At 46.5% G+C, this 25,387-nt stretch overlaps 1 protein-coding gene across 3 annotated transcripts in view; it reads right to left on the bottom strand.

Moving 5' to 3' along the window:
- Positions 1–25,124, bottom strand: part of FRMD5 (FERM domain containing 5) — a 311,228-nt gene extending 286,104 nt beyond the window's left edge. For all 3 annotated transcript variants that reach the window (XM_075896785.2, XM_075896787.2, XM_075896786.2), the window contains exon 1: positions 24,912–25,124. In XM_075896785.2, coding sequence (XP_075752900.1) covers positions 24,912–25,013 — 102 coding nt within the window. In that variant the 5' untranslated portion in view covers positions 25,014–25,124. The remainder of the gene's footprint in view (positions 1–24,911) is intronic.
- Between the last annotated feature and the right edge of the window lie 263 nt (positions 25,125–25,387).

Raw genomic sequence — 25,387 nt, 5'->3', positions numbered from 1 at the left:
ATGAGACTTACAAACCCCAAGACTTCCATTGACGAGGCAAGTCAGCCAGGGGTCTTTGTTCAGTTGAGAAGACACCAAACCCTGGTGCCAAGAGTATCAGCAGTTTTGCAGTCTGGCCAGCTTTCTAGGAACTGCACTCTAGGGGTGTGTCTAGACTACATGCCTCCTTCGACGGAGGCATGTAGATTAGCCAGATCGGAAGAGGGAAATGAAGCCGCGATTAAAATAATCGCGGCTTCATTTAAATTTAAATGGCTGCCCCGATCTGCCGATCAGCTGTTTGTCGGCAGATCGGGGGAGTCTGGACGCGATGCCCCGACAAAGAAGCCTTTCTTCATCGACACAGGTAAGCCTCGTGAAACCAGGTTTACCTGTGTCGATGAAGAAAGGCTTCTTTGTCGGGGCATCGCGTCCAGACTCCCCCGATCTGCCGACAAACAGCTGATCGGCAGATCGGGGCAGCCATTTAAATTTAAATGAAGCCGCGATTATTTTAATCGCGGCTTCATTTCCCTCTTCCGATCTGGCTAATCTACATGCCTCCGTCGAAGGAGGCATGTAGTCTAGACACACCCTAGGGTAGAGAAAACCAGCCAGCAGTCTTATCCCGGGGTGCACCATTTGCATAAATCCACGAGAGGAGACACAAATTTTGATTTATCAGGCGTTTTACTCAACCAGAGTTCAGTGAGCTGGAACAGAAATAAAGGGCTAGGGGAAAATGATGTAAGAGCAATAAAGAAATATAAGCCAATTATACTCCAAGAGTAGAAAATAATATTTCTTCCTACCCCAAAATGCCCTGAGCATGCCAAGTTTACCTGAGATACTTAATGCTAGCAGTTGTTAATGCACAGTCATGGAGAAATCCTCTTCTTCCTGCTCTTAATTCAATGATCCAATAATTATCAGTGGATTGCACTGTTGCAATAAGAATTCCAGCACACTTCCAAAGGGAAAACCCTTCTCTTTGGCCTTGAATTGTCTTGTGCTCCATACCATGCTGGCTTGGCTAGGACAGATACGTTGGTGGCGACCTCGTAACCTGCAGGCTTACCAAGGCAGTTAAGTCAAGTTGCAGGCTTATTATGAAGGATCTGGTCCTAACTCCACAGTCATGGTGGAAGTGAGTCTTTGAACTGCAAGCATGGACGGTATTTTCTTCAAACACCTTTACTCTAAGTAGAGAAAGTATTTCTGAGAACTTACAAGTCAATTTGTTAGCTCCACGCCACCACTGGGCTGGAGCGGACCCCTGCCACAAGCAGAGGCTTCTTCAGCCCGGCCGGAGCAGCCGCTGCCTGCGATTCACCCTGGTCGCCACGGACAGGGGCAGCCCCCTGCCCACAGCAGGTGCACAAAACCCCTGTGAGATAGTGAAGTGCCCATTTTACAGATAGGAAACTGAGGCACTGAGCAGCTAAGAGACTTGCCCAAGGTCACACAGGAAGATTATGACACAGCACAGAAGTCAACTCGGAACTCTCAAATCCAAAGCCCTGCCACCAGACCATCCAACAGTTTTTTTATGCCGGCAAAAAAGAGGCAGCAGTGTTCTAAAATGATCCAGCAAAAACCTGGCATAAATACCACCCCAGAACAGAATTTTATTCCTTCTGGAAAAGTTCTATAGAACTGAGATGTCATAGAAAATCTTAAGCCAACCAATAGCACTTTAAAACAATTCTAGATACAATTCCCTCCTAAGATTCATGTATGTCCCCAATACAGAATGGAAAGTATCGCCTTCTCCATTCATTTTTAAAGGGGTTTTACTGAGTAATTGCTACAGAATGCTATTTAGGGTTTCACAAAACCCTATTAGTTTTATCCTTATTTAATTCTATGAGGCTTTTGCACAAGGGTAATACTAAAATTACCTGCCACCTATATGCTTAGTGGGAAACCTCTCGTAATGGGTGGAAGGGAAATGGATTATCACCACTTAGGAATGAATTTTTAATGAGGCAGGCCTCACTTATTTCTAATTTTGCTCTAGCGCCTTATTTATAGCTATAACTAAATCTCTCTGCACGCTGTATTGTTAAGCTGCAGGACAGAGTATCCAATTAATACCAAAACAGCATTCAAGCAACAGGAAAGGTCCAACCTACAGTCAACGAAGTGAAGAAATTCAGAGTGAAAGCTGTTGCGCCATCTTTCTCTCTTCCCAACTCACAGGTGCCTTGAGGTCCCTCTTTTGTTCTTAACTTCCAGATGGGGGGTGATGTCATTGGCATAAACAAGGTACAACAAAGGGAGTTAAAGACCTACCAGTAGTCTTAACAAGCTGACTCAAGGAAATGGTGACAGGCTATGGAGCTTCTGACCTCTAAGTAATTGGTCTGAATTCCACCCACAATTGAATTCAGTGCATAGTCAACTTGTGGAACTCCTTGCCAGAGGATGTGGTGAAGGCTAGGACTTTGGCAGGGTTCAAAAAAAGAACTAGATAGATTCATGATGAAGGAATTCCTAACAGTGAATGATAATAGGAAGGGAGTAGGTTTAGAAGATAAAATAAAAAAAGAACAAGTTAAAAGTCACTTAGAAAAGTTAGATGTCTGCAAGCCACCAGGGCCTGATGAAATGCGTCCTTGTATACTCAAGGAGCTGATAGAGGAGGTATCTGAGCCTTTAGCGATCATCTTTGAAAAATCATGGAAGATGGGAGAGATACCATAAGCCTGGAAAAGGGCAAATCTATAAAAAGGGAAATAAGAACAACCCAGGAAACTACAGACCAGTCAGTTTAACTTCTGTGCCAGGAAACATAAGGGAGCAGATAATTAAGAAATTAATCTGCAAACACCTGGAAGATAATGAGGTGACAGGTAACAGCCAGCATGGATTTGTAAAGAACAAATCATGTCAAACCAATCTGATAGCTTTCTTTGATACGGTATCAAGTCTTGTGGATAAGGGGGAAGCGGTGAACATGGTATACCTAGACTTTAGTAAGGCATTTGATATGGTCTCGCATGATACTCTTATCAATAAACTAGGTAAATACAGCTTAGATGGGGCTACTATAAGGTGGGTGCATAACTGGCTGAATAACCGTTCTCAGAGAGTAGTTATTAATGGTTCACAATCTGCTGGAAGGGCATAATAAGTAGGATTCCACAGGGGTCTGTTTTGGGACCGGTTCTGTTCAATATCTTCATCAACAATTTAGATATTGGCATAGAGAGTACTCTTATTGAGTTTGCAGATGATACCAAGCTGGGAGGGGTTGCAACTGCTTTGGAGGATAGGGTCATAATTCAAAATGACCTGGAGAAACTGGAGAAATGGTCTAAGGTAAATAGGATGAAGTTTAATAAGGACAAATGCGAAGTACTCCACTCAGTCTCACACATACAGTCTCCACTCAGTCTCACACATACAGAATGTGAAGTGATTGTCCAGGAAGGAGTACGGCAGAAAGGGATCTAAGGGTTATATGAGTCAACAGTGTGACGCTGTTTAAAAGAAGCAAACATGATTCTGGGATGCATTAACAAGAGTGTTGTGAGCAAGACACGAGATGTCATTCTTCCGCTCTACTCTGCATTAATTAGGCCTCAATTGGAGTAGTGTGTCCAGTTCTGGGCACCACATTTCAAGAAAGATGTAGAGAAATTGAAGAAGGTCCAGAGAAGAGCAACAAGAATGATTAAAGGTCTAGAGAACACGACCTATGAAGGAAGACTGAAAGAATTGGGCTTGTTTAGTTTGGAAAAGAGAAGATTGAGGGAGGACATGATAGCAATTTTCAGGTATCTAAAAGGGTGTCACAAGGAGGAGGGAGAAAAATTGTTCTCCTTAGCCTTTAAGGACAGGACAAGAAGCAATGGGCTTAAACTGCAGCAAGGGAGGTTTAGGTTGGACATTAGGAAAAACTTCCTAACCACCAGGGTGGTTAAACACTGGAATAAATTTCCTAGGGAGGTTGTGGAATCTCCATCACTGGAGATATTTAAGAGCAGGTTAGATAGATGACTATCAGGGATAGTTACTGGGTCCTGTCACGAGGACAGGGGACTGGACTCAATGATCTCTCAAGGTCTCTTCCAGTTCTAGTGTTCTATGAAGGTTAGGTCCATCAATGGCTATTAGCCAGGATGGGTAGGAATGGTGTCCCTGGCCTCGGTTTGTCTGGAAAAGGGTGATGGGGGAGGGATCACATGAGGATTACCTGTTGTGTTCCCTTCCTCTGGGGCACCTGGCATTGGCCACTGTTGGCAGTCATGACACTGGGCTAGATGGACCATTGGTCTGACCCAGTATGGCCATTCTTATGGTCTTATGATACTGACGTATCATTTTGCATCCCTATGGAGTAATAAGTGAAACGGAAAAGAAGCAAACATTCAAAGGAACCACAGGCATTTGGGATAGAACAAGGAAAGCTCAAGTTTAATAACAGGAAATCATTTTTAAATTTGAAGTGAAACCAGGCTATGTAATATTTTAGGCAGATAGGTGTCCAAAAGAGAGTTATATACAGAGCTTAGAGGGAAGGGACACTGGAATTGCATTGGCCGATGTGGAACTGAGCACACGTAGTTCAGGTTAAGCCTATTTAGTCTGGCACTGTCTGGTCCAGCAACATCCATGGTTGTGAGCCAGATGCCCACTTAACATGGGTGTGGCCAAGTTTCCCACAGTCCCATAAAGTTTGTTTATAGCTCCCAGCCCTTGCTCTCAGTGTTCTGTGCTGTCATTTAGCTGTAGTTTACCCGTCAAGTCTTCTAAGAGCCCAGCAAGCAGGAGAAGTGTTGGTGATGCTGCTAGACAATATTGAACTCCTGTGGTCCGGCAAATTCTCTGGTTCAGCACTGGTCAGGTCCCGAGGGTTCCGGACTAGAGAGGTTCCCCTGTACTTCAACACAGACCCCTTTTGGGACAAACCCCAACATCAATCCAGCGGAGTTTATCCTGATATACGCACTGTAGTCCTCTAAACAACAACGCTCTCTAAGGCCTGGGCTACACTAGGACTTTAGTCTGAAATAACCCCCACAAGGTCGAATTTGTAAGCAATGCATCCACACTACCAAGCTCATTATTCCAGAGTAATGGGCTATGTAATTCAAACTCTGCAGTCCTGCTTCCAGAAGGAATAACACTAGACCCGAACTTGAAAGTCCAAAATAACATTAGTGTGGACACTCTGGTGCTGCTAATTCAAACTAATTGGCCTCCAGGCAGCCTCCTGTAGCTCCCCAGAGTACTTCCCAGGACTCTGAGTCCAAGGTAGCGTGTCCCCATTAACAGAGCCTGCCTCGGACTCCATTTGAATCTTCCTCACAGTGAGGGCACAGAAGTTCAAATTTGTAAAATTGGGTGCCCAGAAGTCGAACTTAGTACATTCAAAATAATCTGCAAGTATAGACATGGCCTAAGCAGCTCTGTTATAGAACCATTGAACGTGACTGCTTAGCTGCAGGAGCGTATTTTGTGACAGTCTGTTGAGCTGTATAAACACATTCCTCCCCAATGATTTCTCAGTTTACTATGTCGTCCTGGATCTATACTTCACACAAGCTCTGCTACATCAATCCTTTCTTCCTCCTTCATATTTCTTACCAACCCTTGGTAGTTCTAAGACTTCCTGAACTTCAGATCCCAAATATTCTCGTTTCACATTGCACAGTTCCTAAGGAATCCCACGGATGTTTGCACGCCAACAATTTTTAAGTCAGCAAGACACACAGTGCAATGATCATGAGAATTTAAACAATTTGAGAAAAGTACCTGCTCAGCACACTCGTCTGCTATTTTTCAAACGTTAAGTATGTTGACATCAATGTTTTTTCACATCTCAAAATGTAGCCTCCCTTGGGCTAACCGTGTACGTAACATGACAACAATCACCTCGAACCACCCACCGTATCCATCTGTAGAACACCTCGCTCACTACAAAATGGCTTAACTGATTTTGATAATTTTTTTTTTTTTTTAACAAAAGAAAATGTCATATGGCTAGCTAGACAGATTCTGCCTCTGGGATCAGTCCTGCTGAGCCGAGCTTAAGACCAATATGATTTGAAACAGCCAAGCTATAAACCCACTGCAAAATGGAAAACGCTGACAGACATAGCACTATAATTAAAATCTTGGCTGTGCAGTGTCATTTACCAAAAATTTTCTATTTCAAGCGAGAGGATTGATGAAATTTTGACATGCAAGATTAACTGGAAGGATCTCTTTAGACTGATGAGAACAGTAAGCCACAAAGCTGGTGTTAATTTTCCCTTATACACATGCATTATGCATATGACAAGATACATGCATCTAGCAAGTATTAACCTAAGTGTTTTATCTGTAATGCCACTGAGCAAGGAAATGCCCCTCCCTCAATATCCCAGACAATCAGACGATAATTCTCTATGCTCAAGAGCCCAACGGTCATATTCTTCTCTGCGAGATAGGAAAGTTTAAAATATGTGCCAACCTCAAATTGCCAATGAGAAGTTCAATCAATGCGGAAGACTGGCTCCCTCAGGAAGAAAAACAGGTTTAAACATGATGCACTGTTCTAAAGAGAGCACTAAACAGGAGTGGAGGGCCATAACAAAAAAATCCTTTGTTCTTCCATCTCAGAAATAAAAACAAATATTTTAACATTAAGCAAACCCATCCTCTTTCCTATTTACCAGGCAGGTTTCAATTCCCTTGTGTACACTTATAGGATCTTAACAAGCTGCAAGCCCATTAGGTGGTTCTGTTAGATATTTTACCTTTAAGGACCCACTCGTCATCGTTGAAGGTTTTTTTTAAGTTTACAGACTAACATGGCTACCTCTCTGAGGCTTTGGAACATGCCCGGCTCTGCATTCAGCCATGTGGAGTGGAAATCCATCAACTGCTCAAGAAAACTCGCACAGATCCAGACAGACATCGTCTTCCTATCCAAGTACACTTTAATGAACAGGTTTTTTTCCCTTTTCTCCTCCCCTCTCTTTCCTACTTTATATTTTTGGCATTTCTGTGTCCCTCTGTGCCTCTTGCTCCACTCCATCGGAAGAAGCGGGCGGTGCCAATGAAAGCTCATGATATGGTCTATATTTTTGTTAGGCTCCAAGGTGCTACAGGACCACTCCCTTTGTAAGTTTTTTTAAGTTACAGACGAACACGGCTACGCTTCTGGTCCTTATAATACGTTCCTGTCTTTGGAAGTATTTCCAACGCCCCATCACCCATCCCTTGCCTTCCCCTCCCCCCATACGTTGGCATCATACCAGAAGCTATATAAAGGTTCTCACAGCATCTGAGAATCTAAAATTTTGCCAACACTCAGTCAACTAAAACTGGGCACTCCAACGAGACGGTCAAGTTGTCACTGCTAATGCAACTCAACTGAAACTTCCCTTTGCCGATACCCATCTCATCACCACATTCCCTATAAACCGAGTGCCTCTCTGGCCTCGGGCACCTTATTCTGTGCCCAGGGTTGCCCATCTCGAGGCAAGGGAAGCAAATTCCGTAGTGGACGGTCCCTTTGCCCAACACACTATGATCCCTGCCCCAAGCATTCTATCCATGGGCCGAGAGCTGAAGTGACTAGCTGAACTTCATTGCCATGAGACGGGGCGGGGGGAGTCCATTTCTAATAAATAATGGAATACAATACACTTCTGAGGGTCTGGTAGGTGCAAAGAGGAAGATTTCATCTGTCTTGCCGCAATACATTTTGTGGGATACAAGTTCCGGCAGCAAGAAAAGAAAAATGCTGTGTCTTCATCCACTAAGATCTCTGTCACAATGTAGCAGGTGTACATGGTACAATCTTGTGTAAGTACACACTATTCTTTCCACAGCCCCTAAGGAGAGCAAAGGAAACACAACACGGCAGTACATGAAACTCTTCCTATTTAAAAAGCAGAATGGACATGCCCACACAACAAAGCGGGTTTGCCCAGAAACGCTGCGCGAATATGCTGCCATTTGAAGTGTGGTTTTAGTCTGAAAAGCGACGCTGTACAAATGGCACACTATTTTTCGACAGCTCTGCTGCTCCTGGGTATTCAGTCACGACGGCTGCTCTGACTGACTACCATACGATTTTGTTTTTCTTCTTTTGGCTCTGCAGAGACATCACAGCTAAGACAGGCTCAACCATAGTCTACTACTCCTTGTGCAGCATCAGACTGCTCACTCCATCCAGTAACACCTACAGCTCTGCAAACCCACTGAAGGTAAAGGGACTACCAATAGCGGGGGGACAACAGGATTACACAAGTGTAATAAAGGGCAATATATGCGGAATTTTCCATTACTGGAGACAAGGAGGAAGAAGCAGAAAACCTCGTTTGATTGTCCCCAGTATCTAACTGGATTTATATCACCGGCAGTTGGAAAACTCATCTCTTGGCTTGGAAAAATGAACAGCTATAACATGGGAGTAACAAACACAATGTGTAGCCGCGCGGCACGGGGTTCGCACTAGCCGGCTTTTAAAAATGGCGGCGCCGGCTTTATGCTAATGAAGCCCGGGAAATTCAAATCCCGGGCTTCATTAGCAAGTTCGGTATGCATACATTACCCCCCTACTTCGAACTAGGGGGGTAGTGTAGACATACCCCCATGGAGTGACACTGGGCCCTGCAAGGCCAGGAGGGGAGTGCTTGTGTTGCCCAGGGCCAGTGGGTTGAGGAGGGACACAGAGAGGACTTCCTCACATGACGGGCAGGTGCTAGCCAGGCACCTTTGAACCGTGGTACCCCCAGGAAAGGTCGCAGGGATGCTACAAGAATTAATGTTTGTAAAGGCCTCGAGACGCAATACATGGTCTAAGTATGACCACAGCGTACTGAACGAAGACAGAGATGTTGCTATTTTGCTTCCTTTGCTACCTATCACAAACTATTGCCAGAGCTGTGCTGACATAATGAGAGTACCCACACACAGCTGTCTCTGGGGATTACAGATGTTACAGTAAAACAGCCATGTCAGAGTCCGCTCCACTCCAAAGAGAGGGGAGAAAAAACCCACCAGCGCTGTCAAATGGGAAGAGAACTCCTCTGCGGATTTTGTTTTTCAAACCCACAAAGGGACACAGGCCCTACCAAGCCTTAGACATCTAGAAAACCACAAGACCACACTGCAATGCACAAAGCCCGCGTTTGGCACCTTGCTTCCTCGGCCAACCGACGGGAGAGCGAGGTGCCTAGGGGTCCAAACCACAAGAGCGGTGCACAAGGCAGGAAGCCACCTCTGAGGGCCAATCAGCGATGGGGAGAAGAGAGATGTGCATGCTAAGCCCCACCCCTCTCAGAAGTAGGCACCTCCTGGCAGCTTGGACTTAGGGGCCTATTTCTGTGCCAGGAACCCTTTGCTTAGAGCCAGGTGGTTCAGGCACTATGCCTTTTCCTACATCCCCGCCTCGCTCCACGCAAAACAGCTGAGCAAGGTGGAGCCATCCCCCCTTACCACTTTTAGTCCCACACTTAGAAAGCTCCCCTGGGATGTGGGAGACCCAAGTTCAATTCCCTCCTCTGCCTGAGGGAAAGCGGAACTAGGAACAGAAGCCAGTGCTCCAACCACAAGCTATGGGATAGCGTTTGCCCCCTACTGACGTCGTGCCACTGGCTATAAAAAGAGAGTCACTGGATCCGCAAGACAGTGGCTCTCCAAGTGCGGCCCGCGGACCACTAGTGGTCCACAGCCATTGCTCAGGGGGTCCACGGCTCGAGCACAGCCCCCGGAGAGGAGCCTGCACTGCAGCTCAAGCCTTGCGGTCACTCAGGGGTGCAGCACGGTGTAGGGGCAGCCTAACAAGTGGAGCTACAGGCTCTGCCTCCTGCTCCAGGAGGGGGCGGGGTTGGGGCTGCGCCACAGATCGCAGCTGGGCGGCCGGTCGCACGTGGGGTGCCAGGGCCTGGGTTGCACCACATTGCTCCCCACGGGGGGAGGGGAGACTCTTCCACAGCACCCTGCTGAATCCAGCTGGGGACTGGAGCCAACCCTGGGGCCAACCCCCAGCTGCGGGCCCCAGGCGAGAGGTGAGCCCCAGGCAAAGGGCTGGGCAGGGAAGTGATTCGCCCCAGCACTGCACCCCTGAACTTGAGGTTCCCCTGCATCAAATGGAAACCATTTCAAGCCAGGGGGCACTGCTGTGCCCCGAGTTCCAGTACCTATGCTGCAGAGATTGCGGGAACCTGCCCCTCCCGTGAATAGTCCAGAGCTCAACGGCTAGAGCTGTAGAGCTCAACCTTTCCAAATCCCTGCACCCCTTCCAAAGCCTGATTTTCTGGAGTACCCCAAGATTCACCTCACTTAGAACCAATCAAATCTGACATAAATGTATAAAAAAGTGTCACAACAGTCACTGAGAAATTGCTCCTGCTCCCAGCACCCCTGTGCTCCCAGAGCAGCCCTCTGCCAGCGGTCACCCGTTCACATCCCCCAGTACGCAAGGATATAATTGAACCCAATTAGAACGATTTCACATTTCCGTGTTTGCATCTCCAGGGACACAAAGAAAGCCCTACTCTGGGCAGCCATACACACGGCAGACATCAGCCTTACAGGCAATTCTAGAATCCCCAATATGGAATTGTTTGCAAACTGCTGTGATAATTTACTCTTCAACCAAGAAGGCTATGTCCCAAAAGCTCCTTACTGCAAAAACAACTCCAAGCTTTTCTGTAAGTAAATAATTACTCTTTTGGCCATAACCAAACAGCTGCTGGCAGAAGTACAGTCCAGCTTTGCTACCTCTTCTGACCCATATATTGATGAGCTATTGCCAAACTGCACAAAACTGATGACAAACATGACTTTTTTCAATGACATTCCCTGCTTGTTCCCTGGACTACTGCAGTAATGTATTCTGTTTATAACAAGTGACAGTCGTGCCACATTTTCTTAGCAGGCTCAACATTTTCAAATAACAGATTTCAAAGGTTTTTCCACAACTACAATTTAGTTTCCTATTCTGAGAAGACAGCTACACTGAATAAACCAAAGGGGACTAGACGACTCTCATTGGAACGAGGTCACACACAGTGTCGGCTCCACATTTTGGATCAAGCTTTAAATCAGTCCAGTACAAGTGTAGCATAGAGCTGCACTGTGTGTTCTCCGACCTTCCGTATGGGTGTAACCCGGGAAGTTCAAAGTGTTGAACGGTGAAAGCCAAAGAAGTTATTTGTCAGGAGGGTTTGTTTAGCTCTCAGATTAACCGACAATACTGCTCTGCAGATGGCTGTCAAGGCAAGGTTCTGCCCTCAGCTGTACCTGTGCAATCCTGTTGAGTTCCGTGCTCTTGTAGAGGTGCGGGTCAAAACAGAATTCAATCCTTATTATTTTGTGAACTATGGGCTATGGATAAGACATTAATTTCTTCTGGAGAGCCACAACTTCAGCTTTTCAGTTCATTTTGGTACTGAGTACTCCCAAGCCAAACACCACTTTTATCCATTGGTAACATCCTATCTTAGAACATATGAACGGCCACGCTGGGTCAGACCAACGGTCCATCTAGCCCAGTGTCCTGTCTGCTGACAGTGGCCAATACCAGATGCCCCAGAGGGAGGGAACACAACAGGGAAACCTTATGTGATCCCTCTCCTGTCACCCATTTCCAGACAGAGGCTAGGGACACCATTCCTATCCACCCAGCTAATAGCCATTGATGGGCCTAATCTCCATGAATCTATCTACCCCTTTTTTGAAACCTGTTAAAGTCTTAGTTTTCACCACATCCTCTGGCAAGGAGTTCCACAGGCTGACTGTGTGCTCAGCTTCCTTTTGTTTGTTTTAAACCTGCTGCCTATTCGTTTCATTTGGTGACCTCCAGTTCTTATATTGTGGGAATAAGTAAATAACTTTTCCTATTCACTTTTTCCAGACCAGTCATGATTTTATAGACCTCTATCATATTCCCCCTTAGTCTCCTCTTTTCCAAGAAGAAAAGTCCAAGTCTTTTTCATCTCTCTTCATATGGTAACCATTCCAAACCTCTCATCATTTTTGTTGTCCTTTTCTGAACCTTTTTCAATGCCATTATATCTTTTTTGAGATGAGGATGAGGTAACCATATCTGTACGCAGTATTCAAGATGTGGGCGTATCATGGTTTTATATAGAGGCAATAAGATATTCTCGGTCTTATTCTCTATCCCTTTTTAAATGATTCCTAGCATTCCATTTGCTTTTTTGACTACCGCTGCACATTCAGTGGATGTTTGCAGAGAACTATCCACAATGACTCCAAGATCACTCTCGTGTAATTGTACCTAAGTTAGTCCCATCATAGTGTATGTATAGTTTGGATTATTTTTACCAATGTGCATTACTTCACACTTATCAACATTAAATTTCATTTGCCATTTTGTTGCCCAATCACTTAGTTTGGGGAGATCTTTTTGAAGCACTTCACAGTCTGCTTTGGTCTGAACTATCTTGAGCAGTTTGGTATCATCTGCAAATTTTGCCACCTCACTGCTTACCCCTTTCTCTAGATCATTTCTAAATAAGTTGAATAGGACGGGTTCCAGGTCAGACCCTTGGGAGACCCCACTAGTTACCTCTCTCCACTCTGAAAACTGACCATTTATTCCTACCCTTTGTTTCCTGCCTTTTAACCAGTTATCCATCCATGAAAGGACTTTTCCTCTTATCCCATCACAAAGAGCCTTTGGTGAAGGACTTTGTCAAAGACTTTCTGGAAATCTAAGTACACTATGCACTGGATCTGCCTTGTCCAATGTAGATTAGCAAGGCAAGATTTCCCTTTACAGAAACCATGTTGACTTTCCCCCAACAAATTATGTTCATTTCTGTGTGCGATAATTCTATTCTTTACTATGGTTTCAACTAATTTGCCCGGTACTGACATTAGACTTACCGGTCTGTAATTGCCACGATCACCTCTAGAGGCCTTTTTAAATATTAGGGTCACGTTAGTGATCTTCCAGCCGTTAGGTACAGAAGCTGATTTAAAGGATAGGTTACAAACCTCAGTGAATAATTCCGCAATTTCCCATTTGAGTTCTTTCAGAAGTTTTGGGTGAACGCCATCTGGTCCCGGTGACTTGTTACTGTTCAGTTTATCAATTTGTTCCAAAACCTCCTCTAATGACACCTCAATCGGGGACAATTCCTCAGATTTGTCACCTAAAAAGAATGGCTCAGGTTTGGAAATATCCCCAATATCCTCAGCCGTGAAGCCTGAAGCAAAGAATTCATTTAGTTTCTCCACAATGATTTTATCATCTTTGAGTGCTTCCTTTAGCTTCTCGATCGTCCAAGGGCCCCACTGGTTGTTTAGCTGGCTTACAGCTTCTGATGTACTTAAAAAACATTTTGCTATTGTTTTTTGCGGTTTTGGCTAGCTGTTTTTCCAACTCCTTTTTGGCTTTTCTTATTATATTTTTACACTTAATTTGACAACGTTTATGTTCCTTTCTATTTTCCTCACTAGGACCTGACTTCCACTTTTTAAAAGATGCCTTTTTATCTCTCACTGCTCCTTTTACTTCTTTGTTAAGCCAAGGTAGCACTTTTTTGGTTCCCTTACTGTGTTTTGCCTCACACGTAGATTGTGGTTTGCAGCATGGCCGTAGCCGTGTCATTCCAGTATATCAGAGAAACAAAGTGGGTGAGGTAATGTCTTTCATTGGACCAACTCCTGCTGATGAAAGAAACAAGCTTCAAGGCTTAAATGGAGCTCTTCTGAGGTGCAGGCAAGGTATTCAGAGTGTCAAAACTGAACACATAAGGATTGGACACATGTTGCAAGAGACCATAGAAGGGAAAGTATACTGGAGTCATAGACACCATCCTCAAAACATTTATCACATAAAAGACAGTTTCCTTCAGGACACAACCAGCTTCCTCCAGAAACTCCACAACAATAACCACCATCTCAGAACATCATTCTTGCTACCAGGGATGTCTCCTCCCTTTACACCAACATTCCACACAAGGATAAATCACTGACTGCCTCAGCTCTCTACAAGACAATGCTAAGATACCACATTGACATTCCGAAATTCATCCATCTCATCCTCACCTATAGCATGATTACATTCAACACTACATGGTTTGTCCAAGCCATGGGAACAGCCATGGCCTCTTTGAGGAGCTATTCAAGTGCCAACCTCTTCATTGACCACTTGGAAGACCTTCTGGACAGATACATCATAAACCAATGATTTACCTGGGGTACACTGAAAATATTTTCATCATCTGGACAGAAGACCTAAACTTCCTCATGGATTTCCACCACAATGTCAATGTCCATCACCCACCTACTAATCTCTCTTCAGAGGACTCCCATGCTAGCATCAACTTTCTGGATACCATGATCAACGTCAGTAATGGGAACCTAGAGACAACTAGATACAAGAAACTCACAGGTCACTGGGCCTACCTTCACAGAGCCAGTAACCACCCACATCTATAGCCAGGCTCTCAGACACCACTGTGTATGATCCCAGCAGAAAATTCAGGACATGCCCTTAATACTCTTAAACCTGTTTCACTAAACAAGAATTCTCCACCTCAGAAGTAGAGCGCATAACGGAATGGGTCACCCAACCCCCTTGAGAGAAGTTACCAGGAAAAAAGCCTCGGGTTCACACATGCACCAAGTCATCACTTACTACCTCACACTGGAATCCATCCAGGGTACAACTAAACAATTAAAATGCATGCTCAAGAAAATCTTCTCAAACTCCCTCTTCTGGCCTTCAAACAACCCCCAACCTCACCACAGCTCACCATCAGAAACCAACTCCCCAAATGTACGGCACACCAGCTCAAAAAGCATCAGCTCTCATCATGACAAATGCCTCTCGATGGTTATGATGACCAATTCCCTTCCCAATATCTTTCAAGATCCACTATTACTACTCAGGCCCATCTCCATGTGAGGTGTGCCTCAAACAGTTCCGAAATGTCCCAACTACAGCTACATGGGTGAAAAGAGATACTCACTACACTCTGGAATGAGTGCGCTCTCAAAAAAAAGGGATGAAAGACAAAAATATCATATCACCCAAGGGCAAAACACTTTTCACAAAACGAACACTCCATATCTGACCTCTCATTTCTCGTCCTCAACAGAAACACATGGCGCATTGTCAAAAGACGGGCCCGAAGTCTGGGAGCTTACATTTGTAACTGTGCTAGACACTATGAATCATGGACACCAGACCTAATGCTCCTTGCGGAACAAGGTGGACGAGGCAATATCTTTGGTTGGACCAACTATCGTTAGTGAAAGAGAGAAGCTTTCAGGGTTGCACAGAGCTCTTCTTCAGGAACTCCCAGTGCATACCAGGTGGAACAGAGAAGTAGGTAACAAAAGTTGCAAGGGACCATTCAAGGCCAGTGGGTTACAGCGCATGGAAACGACCGCGAGCGTTTTGGGGCAGGGACTCGTTTCACATTCCTTGTCTGGCCTATCACAGCAGGGCCTCAAGATTTACAGCAGCTGTGGGCAATAAGCAGCCCAGATGCAGTCCACAAGGGTTAGCCTCTGGCAGGCCGCCCACTCTTTATTTATCTGTGTGTCCGCAGGTACAGCCACTTACACCTCCCACTGCCACAGGTCGCCGGTCCCAGCCAATGGGAACCATGCGAAGTGGCGCAGACCAGGACACCGCTTCCCACAGCTCCCATTGGCCGGGAATAGCAATCCGCAGCCAAGAGAGGTGAAAGTGGCCGTACCTATGGACATGCAGGCAAATAAAGTGCCAGCAGCCCACCCAGAATTAACCCTTGCAAACCGCCTCTGGCACATGGGCTGTTCATTGCCCACAGGCATTAAGGCAGTAATTTTGTGACTCGGTATTTTAAAGGAACTTGCATGAGCCACATTCAAAATGTTTTACTCAGTCCAATCCCCCACTAACTACATGGTGGAAAACACACCACGGTGTGGAGCGAGCCAAAGGCGCTGACTAGGCCTGTAACACATCATCTTGCTTAAATGTCAGTTTTTAAATGGTTGCCACATAACGGCAACTACAGTTTTGGCTCTTGGTTGATAGCCAGCACACTCGGACACGACAGATGCATGAGCGTAGCCGGGCCATGCTGTGGACACCAGGGTCAAACCCTGGCCCTACTGAAGGTTAGCCGAAGCGTTCCTGTGCCCTTCGCTCAGTGTGGCAAGTGCCCCTCTTCCCAAGCCACCACTGGGTAGGACTCCTCTCCTTAGCCCCCAAGTTTGGGGTTTTGCAGCAGGTCTCAATGGTAGGGAGCCCGGCCAGGTGCCCACAGGCTCCCTCCCTAGCGCTGGTCAAAATTGTTCCCTCCCATTTCTTCCTCTCTGTCTCTCCCACCACCTTCCTTTAGTCCTCTCACTCTTCCCTCCAGCCTCCAACTGCTGAGGCTTTTAAAGGCCCCCAGACAGACAGCCGAGAAGTCAGCTGGCCCCCATGCCTGAGCCAGCTCCCTCCCAGCTGCATCTAATTGGGCTGCAGTTCTCTACTTCTTCTCGCAGGGTTTTTTCCCTTTTGGGCTGCCTTTTCCCTTCTCTGCAGTAGCTCCCTGGCCTGACCCTGTCGCATCAGGTTCAGATTTCATCCCCACTCTTCATGGAAGAAGCAGTTGCTCAACCTTCCCTCTGGACACTAAGTGAGGAAGTATATTGTAAACAGAGTCACTAGCTCCTCTTCGTCTAGCGACACCAAAGCCCATATCATGCCAGCAACACATGTGTGGGATTCCCACTGACATCAATGGGAACACAGCCCAAGATGGGATGGTGGGACAGAGCCATGAATGAACAATGCTCCAGCTGCTCTTCCATTCACTTTGCCATCTGAGAGGAGACCTTAAAAGGGACTTGGGACCTACACCCTGCCTGCTTAAGGAATCTTGTGTCAGTCACCCTATAACCCAACAAGTACGGTAGCTGATTTTACATGGCGGAAGCAGAAACTCTCTGTTCCATCACACTGCGGTAAGTCAACGCAATGCACATGCTTATAAGCGATTTAAATAATTCCTCCATATCCTGGCAGGGGGGAGAGAACTGCAATCAAAATATTCACCTTGGAAACCTGGCTTCCGCACAAGAGGCTAGAAGATAGTTTCTATCTTTGTTTTACAAATGCCAGTTCCTGTGCAAGTTAATAGGATGTGACCCCTTCAACAAGTGGGGCCGCAGCAGCAGCAAACCCAGCCTCTGTAGATAGCCATGACATTTCTACCACCAGGAGCGTCCATGAAAATGAAAGTCAAGTTGGCACCGCTTGCTTTCATGGGAGTTTCTGCTTTAACACATTTTCAACAGCTGCCTTTTACATTCTAAGATAGACATTTGGACATGAAATACAACACCACTCGGGGAATTCTGAGTTAAGAGTATCGCTATGTCTCTTCGCGCCCACATATTGTGTATCTCCGCACATACACACACAGTTTTGCTATTGGTAACTTCGTAACACTCGGGGAACCCACATACCATATGCATTTAAATGTCTAGGCACTGAGCTCGGCATGCTGTACATATAGTTCTACTGTGATTTAACTAGGCACAAATTACAGCTTTCTCTTACCAAAAAAAAGGTTTGTTTTTATGAGTAAGTGCATTGCTGGTCACTAGATTTTACAGAAAACCAGCTGTAAAAGAAATCCTGTCAATATTATTTTTCCCGCTGTTAAAATTGTATGTATATAATATATATTAGTAGAGGACATATGTGGTAAAATTCTAGACCCACTGAAGTCAAAGACTCCCCCTGACGTTAATGTGTCCAGGATTTCACCTACAGTCAATATATTCCTGGTGATGCACTTACATTATTTTAATCTTACTGGCAGCTTGCTATGAGACTGAGCAAAAAAAAAAAAAAAAAAAAAAAAAAAATCCACAGAGCTCTACCTACCATTCAGACAAATAACATTGTCAGTGTGTGTATTCCTCAAATTCGTTCTTACCCAGTGTTTCTGAAGAGCAGTCTCTTGTTAGCAATACTCCCTCTTTATTACCTGCGGTTAGTTTTCAGGCTGAGGAGAGACTAATGTTTCTGTCTTCAAACAGGAAAGCAATAGGAACTGTTAGAAAGTTTATAACATGGAGCTTCATGGCTTCTTCAATTCACAGCAGTAGGCAGAAAGCCATAATTCTCAACTGCAGAACACATCATCTTTGCTTGGGATTTTTTTCAGACAAGTCATCCCATTCCTAAGTAGCAGTTTGTTAATTTCCAATTGCTTTTTCTGAGAAAGATACTATTAGAAGATAAAAAGATAGGGAACAGGCTGGCATGCTAGGATAGGTCTCCTAGTGGGGGTGCCGAAAGCTATTGAACAAAAAGCTGTAAATCCTCTATAGCATCCTCTTTCCTCCCCGCCTTTCATTTGCAGATCCCTAACATATTTTGGACGGAGGTGCAGAGCCCCAGAGGTCCACAGACCACAAGTTGAATACCATCACTCTATAGAAGTCATGCATTCTGTTGCACCTTTAGCACGTCTCTGCACAAATAATTTTCTCTCCGCTAGAGCGGCAAGGTTCCCTTAGTACAGTAGGTTTCAAACTCTGGGTCATGGTTTATAAGCACAAGCCGCTAGCTGGCTGCAAGATGCTGTGTTTACCTGCACCACCACAGGTATGGGTGATAGCTCCTATTGGCTGTGGATCGTCATTCCCAGCCAATGGGAGCTGCAGAAAATGGTGTGGACCAGGACACTGCTTCCTGCAGCTCCCATTGGCTGGGAACAGTGATCCGTGGCCAACAGGAGCTGCGATCACCTGTACCTGCGGAGGCGCAGGTAAACAAAGTGTCTCACAGCCAACTCACAGCTTGCCCTTACAAACGCTGACCCAGAGTTTGAAAAACCCCGCTCTAGTCTATTGTGTAGATTGCCTGTTAATGATCTTATCAAGTCTTCTAATGAACTTTGTATATCGTATGGAAAAGGTGATTTTTGACCAGGGGAGCAAGACACTAGAAAAATTAGGGTAGTTTTAAAGCTAGGGGAGAAGCTGTTACATCTCAAATCCATATTTTATGTCTTCATGTTTCTCTTCCCATACTTTCATGTTCTGTGTTTCAGCTACAAAATACCATCTTTTTAGGAAAGTATTTGGTGCCCTTATGCAATAAATCATTCACACCACCAATGATATTGACATCACAGTGAAAGTATTAAACTTTCCTCAGACATGTAATACCATAAAAGCCACGAGGCAAAATACACTGTTATTTTTCAAAGCACAATTTCTTCAAAGTTTTATTAGCCTGCCTTCCTGATAACATATTTCATAGGCGGGTCGGCTATATCAAATTAATTACATGCCTGCATTAGAATCAAAACTGTTGAGATGAACAAGGACCCTCAGATGATGCATTCTTAACTGGGATTTTTAGGAGTGTATGGGATTCAGAACTGGGCTTGAGTCGCGAATATTTATAATGTTTATCACACTTGTGTCACATAACAGAAACAACTGAACCTTGACAACTTCGGACACTTAAGATTACTGACTCACCATCAGTTTTAGAAGCAAGGATGGTACTGATTTTGCTGCTTTTAGTACAAACACTAAAACCACATAATACTAATAAACTAAAAGCTTTCCCAAGACATGAAAATATAAACAGCTTTATACTCCTCTGTGCATATGAAGTCACTGAAATAACCCTACATCCCCCCACTGCAATCAGGGCAATACATTATATCAAGGACTGTGGCTAAGACAATAACCCTCTCACATCAGACTTCCAGGGAATAAGAAGCAAACAAAAATGTTTATACAAGGACTGATCCAAAGCCCACTGAAGTTGATGTACAAAGATTTCCGTTGGCTGCAATGGACTTTGGATCAGGCCTGTAGTTATTTAGCTTGATAGAGGCAATTCGCCCATTTGCACTAGATGTTTTAGAAAAAAGATTAAGACCAAGATAGAGAAAGGATTCATCAGATCATAGATGGTGACATGCTCATTTAGCACAGGAACACTAATGAATGAGATTTTTGTAATCAAGTTCATAAAGACTGAATTGAGAAAAGGAATATTCAAAATAATTGTCTACAAAACATGCCATGAGACATTCTTTGTCAAGCACAACCAGAGGTTAAAATTGGTTAATGGGTTCAACTAGTTCTCTCAGAGATGTATTTGATAACACCAGACTGATTTCTGAACTGCTCCTCCTTTTCAAGCGTTATAAAAGCCAGCCAACATGTGAAACATTCAACATTCAGAAGTATATATGTGCTATTGATGTAAACTGCTCAGGAATGGAGACACACACAGATTTACAAAATTACAAACTTCGACAGAACATCCTCACTAGCCCCCTTCACAGTTTGTGTATCGTAGTTAATGATTCCACATATTGAATTTATAATCTCTAATTTGTACATTGTCTCTCTATTTAACCTCAAACATCCATAAGCAAAAATGAAAAGATGAACATAGAGGTTGGACGAAGAAATGCTATGGCTCTGTGCAAGACAGGAAATATCTGCATGTATAAGGGAATGACCTTCAAAACTCATTCACTGTTCTCTAGCCTGCAAATTGGCAGTGATTTTCTCATTCATGAGACGTTATACATTTCCACCCTGTATGCTTTAATTTGTCATGTATTAGAATTACTTTTGCTTAAAAGTCAGCATGAACCTTACAGAAAACAAACATTTACTTGCAGTAACCTTAATTGTGAGGATATTATGAGCTGAATTTTTTTTTACATGAAACCATGCATTCAACATACCTGTATTTATCGTTTACTGCCCCCAAAATTATATAAGCTGGTGAAACACAGCATCAAGAGGCATTTTCTATCATAATTCTATTCCCAAGTAAATCAAAAAGACAATCCAGCTGTCTTCTAAACTAGATTTTCCTAACTAACCTACATTTTTATCCAATTAATTTATATTAAAAGCCGTCTCTCAAAAATTGATTTTATATAATAAGCATAACTCATTTGACTGCCATTACTGCCATATATTAAGTCCGAGGTAAGGTGGGGGAGAGGCAAGGCAGGGAAGACAATCAGTAACATTAACATTCCTGAGATGTTATTTATACAGAACCGATTTTTTCAAAACACATTTATTTATTTTCCTTTACTTAAGCATAGATGAAACCTCCCACAGCCTGCAGTATTTATTTGCAACCCGTCCTTTAATTTGAAGTATGCATCTGCATGTATTTTGAAGATTTTCTTCTTGCCCGAGAGCTACAATAGAGTCAGAATCAGCAACACCCGAATAAACCAGCAGAGAGGTGGGAGTTGTTGTTATTTACACATTGCATCACAACTAGCCAAAAAACCTGGCCTGAATTTGCTACTGCTTACAAGTTGGAAGAGTGCCAGTGGACACTAGCAGGGAAGAGTCTCAAGGAGTGAGGCTGTGAATCTGTCACAGAGCTGATGGATTCCGTGATTTTACAAGACCATCACAACTTCTTGAAAATTCTAATAATTCAGTCCCGGGAAGTAGGAATTGGGGTTAAGCCCCAGGCGACAGGGTTCAGGCTTCAGTACTGATGCAGGTTTCACTGTGGGTACACTTCTGTGATTCGGTTTTTATTGCTTAAGTCCAGACCGTGCCTTTTTAATTAAAATACTTTAGCCGTAGCAATGAGCGTTATGGCGTACATTCAGTCTGCAAGCTTAGCACCTGGATGTTCTCTTAAAACTATTATTTATTATTAATTATTATTATTATTATTATTAACAAATAAGATAAAAACTGTCTGGACAATATGGAAACCTCTACATGTCAGCTACCTTGTGGCCTCAGCCCTGATGTTATAGGTCCTAGCTTAAGACAACAATGTTGTGATTAATTTACTCACATTCAGAACATTCTGATATTCCACTAGCCTAATGATATCATCACTAAATTCTTACTAGCAAATCATTCATAGACAGCCAGAGGGGTGGGGAGGGGTGATTTTGACTCAAGTGTATCTCTTCACAATGCAATGTCTGACTGCTTATCTGGCCTAGAACACTTTGACGAGCGATCTAGACCATTCTAAAATTAAATCAGTCATTACAGCAGGGTTAAGACAGTACAGGTAGTAACTAAAATCAAGCAGTACTCTGCAACATTTCCTGCTATTTGTGCTTAGCTCTGACAGCATTTATTATACTTTAATTTGTACCAAAATCATTCTTAAAAGCACTTACTCTACTTATTGCACTCAGAGAGTAGAATTGTGCAAGTCTAAGAGCACCAATTTTACTCAGCAAGGGGCATAAATTAAGCTCTTCTACCCTCAGCCAACATGTTTACTTGATTTGATTATACCCTACCAATGGAAAAGCAGCAGCACCAATGCTGTTCTATAACCATCTTTGCAGCCAGGAAGGTTACTGAAAGTTGCAGGGTATGATTTTGAACACAAAAAAGAACAATTTCAGGAAAAAAAATCACAGTGATTTTGAATGTTATGGTTTATGATAGAAGATTGAATCGGGGTAATATATTAGTTCTATGAAGAGGCTTATTTTACGTTTATCCAATAATAGTGATATTGTAGGAAGGGGTGGAGGGCAAAGGGGACAAGTTTAATCCACTGAAATTCATTTTATTCCATTAAATTATTTTTTGAGAGACCAAGAGAGCGGGAGCATAGTGGGGGGAAAAAAGGTAAGGTCCTTGTTAATAGCTAGAGACTGTCCCCTCTTCTCAGGGGGACTTGGCCTGTGCGCAGCTATTCTTTTGTGAGTGCCGAGAATTCTGACTCACATAAGTGCTGATCAAAATAATGACGTGAGACATTATTTTCCTGGTGGAATCAAAAAGCTTCTTTGTGACTAAACTCCCCTCCCCTGAGCAACATCCCAGTCAAGCTGATCAGGCTTTTTCTTTCTGAGGGCTGAAGAACTGGCTCCATCAATTTGTCCAGCTGAGAAGGGAGGGGGGCGGAGATGCATTTCAGAATTAGAGGGGTCACTGAATGAAGCAGGAATTCATTTGCTTCCTTCCCTCCCTGCCGCCCCTGTGTGATGCTCCCAGCTGTTACCATCTAGAGTGGCTGTAATTCACTGATGAGCATTGAATCCACACACACACACACACACACACACACACACACACACAGCCGCAAAGCCACAGGTTTGTGTCTTTGTCCCTCTCTGAAGGAGAACCCTTGCAGATCACACTAGCATCCTCTAGAGAACACAAACTTTACAGCACCAAGCACTGAACTTGCTTTGATGCTTAGAACAACCAGGAAAGCCCGCAGCGGCCCAGATGTCACTGGCGGCGGGGCTGGGTAGCAGCAAGAGACCAGGCGGGAGAGCAAAGGACAGGCCAGCAGCTGGATCCCGCGTTGCTTTTGTTTGCAGTCCCCAGAATCCCTCGGGCAAGCCGCATCGGAGGAGCTAAGGCTGCGGTGCACTGGGGGGACCCGGGGCTGGGGGGTCGCTCGGTCACGGATCCTGGCCGCTCGCCAGTATCGGTGTCCGCTCCCGCACACGGGGGCTCTCGGGCGGCATGTCGGTGCCGGATTGCAGCGCTGCAGTGTTTGCAGGGGGACGAGCACGCCGGCTGCGCCGCGGCGAACCCCGCACCCAGACAAGCCGGTCTGCATCCCGCCCCCTTCCCCGGCACCAAAGTAGCGTCCTCCCCCGCGACCGAGCCCCGGGGCTGCATCCAGGCGCCCGCAGCCTCCCCAGCCCTCCGGCCGGCCAAGTTCGCCCCGAGCCCGGCAAGTCCCGCTTGGGGTAGGCGAGCCCCGCCCGGCGGCCCGAGCCGCTCCGCACACAAAGCGCCGCGGTGCGGACTCAGTCCCAGCAGCCCAGCGCGCCCAGGCTGCGTGAGCACAACCCCCCCCCCCCCCGGACCGCGGCTCCTTTGTTCCCTCGCAGCGCGGAGCGACACCCCGCACCCAGCCCCCGCGCAGCCCGGAGTGGCGACTTCGTGCCAGCGCTGGCGAGCCTGCGGGACTCGCGCCCGGAGCAGAGCACGCAGCGAGCCCGGCTGCGCCGCTGGCAGGCTCGGGGCAGCGGCGCACATAGACACAGTCGCCGTGCGGCGCACACACAGCCCCACAACACGCCGAGCACATACAGGGCGCGCACACACCCCTGCACTCCCCCACACACCGGGCACACTCGCCCCGTGCCGTGCACACACACCCCCACACACCGGGCACACTCGCCCCGTGCACGCACACACCCCCACACACAGGACACACTCGCTCCATGCACACACACCTACACACAGGGCACACTCGCCCCGTGCACACACACCCCGTACACACACACCCCACACATAGGGCACACTCGCCCCGTACACACAGGGCACACTCGCCCCTGTACACCCCCCCGCACACATAGGGCACACTCGCCCCGTGCGCACACACCCCGCACACACATAGGGCACACTCGCCCTGTACACCCCCCCACACACATAGGGCACACTCGCCCCGTGCACACACACCCCTACACACAGGGCACACTCGCCCCTGTACACCCCCCCACACACATAGGGCACACTCGCCCCTGTACACCCCCCCCACACACACATAGGGCACACTCGCCCCGTGCACACACACCCCCACACACACATAGGGCACACTCGCCCCGTGCACACACACCCCCCACACACACATAGGGCACACTCGCCCCTGTACACCCCCACACACACGGCACACTCGCCCCTGTACACCCCCACACACACATAGGGCACACTCGCCCCTGTACACCCCCCCACACACACCCCTACACACAGGGCACACTCGCCCCTGTACACCCCCCCCCCACACACATAGGGCACACTCGCCCCGTGCACACACACCCCTACACACAGGGCACACTCGCCCCGTGCACACACACCCCCACACACACATAGGGCACACTCGCCCCGTGCACACACACCCCTACACACAGGGCACACTCGCCCCGTGCACACACACCCCTACACACAGGGCACACTCGCCCCGTGCACACCCCCCGCACAGGGCGCACCCCCGCCGGGCTGACCTGGATGGTGCAGGTGTACTCGCTGTCATCCAGCAGCCTGACGGTGCAGCTGTGCTCCCGCTCCAGGCTCCTGCTGCTGCCGCTCATCCAGCGGCTCAGCATCTTCCCCGGCCCGGCGGGCGGGCGGCGCGGGGCGCTCACAGGGGCTGGCTGGCGGCGCGAGCGCGGCGCGGCGACATCCCAGCGCCAGGCGGCCCCGCGCGCGCTGCCCGACTCCGGCCCGAGCCCAGGGCAAGTCCCCGCGCCGCGCTCGCGCCGCCCGGCGGGAGGCGGGGCCAGCGCTTAGCGACGGGCGGGCTGGCCAATCGCGGCGCGGGGCTGCCGCAGGCCCGGCTCAAGCCGATGGGCGGGGGCGGCCCGCGGGGAGCCAGGCCCAGGGACCCCCCCAGATCCCACCCTGGGCCCCCCTCAATCTCCAGGGGCCCCCTCTCCCGCCAGGCACCCCCCATCCCACCCCAGGGCCCCCCCTCAATCTC

Source organism: Pelodiscus sinensis, chromosome 14 (assembly GCF_052426305.1).
Source record: "Pelodiscus sinensis isolate ZL-2025 chromosome 14, ASM5242630v1, whole genome shotgun sequence".
Lineage (NCBI taxonomy): Eukaryota > Metazoa > Chordata > Testudines > Trionychidae > Pelodiscus > Pelodiscus sinensis.
The sequence above is the reverse complement of the archived record's forward strand: the minus strand, read 5'-3'. Positions and strand labels throughout refer to the sequence as shown.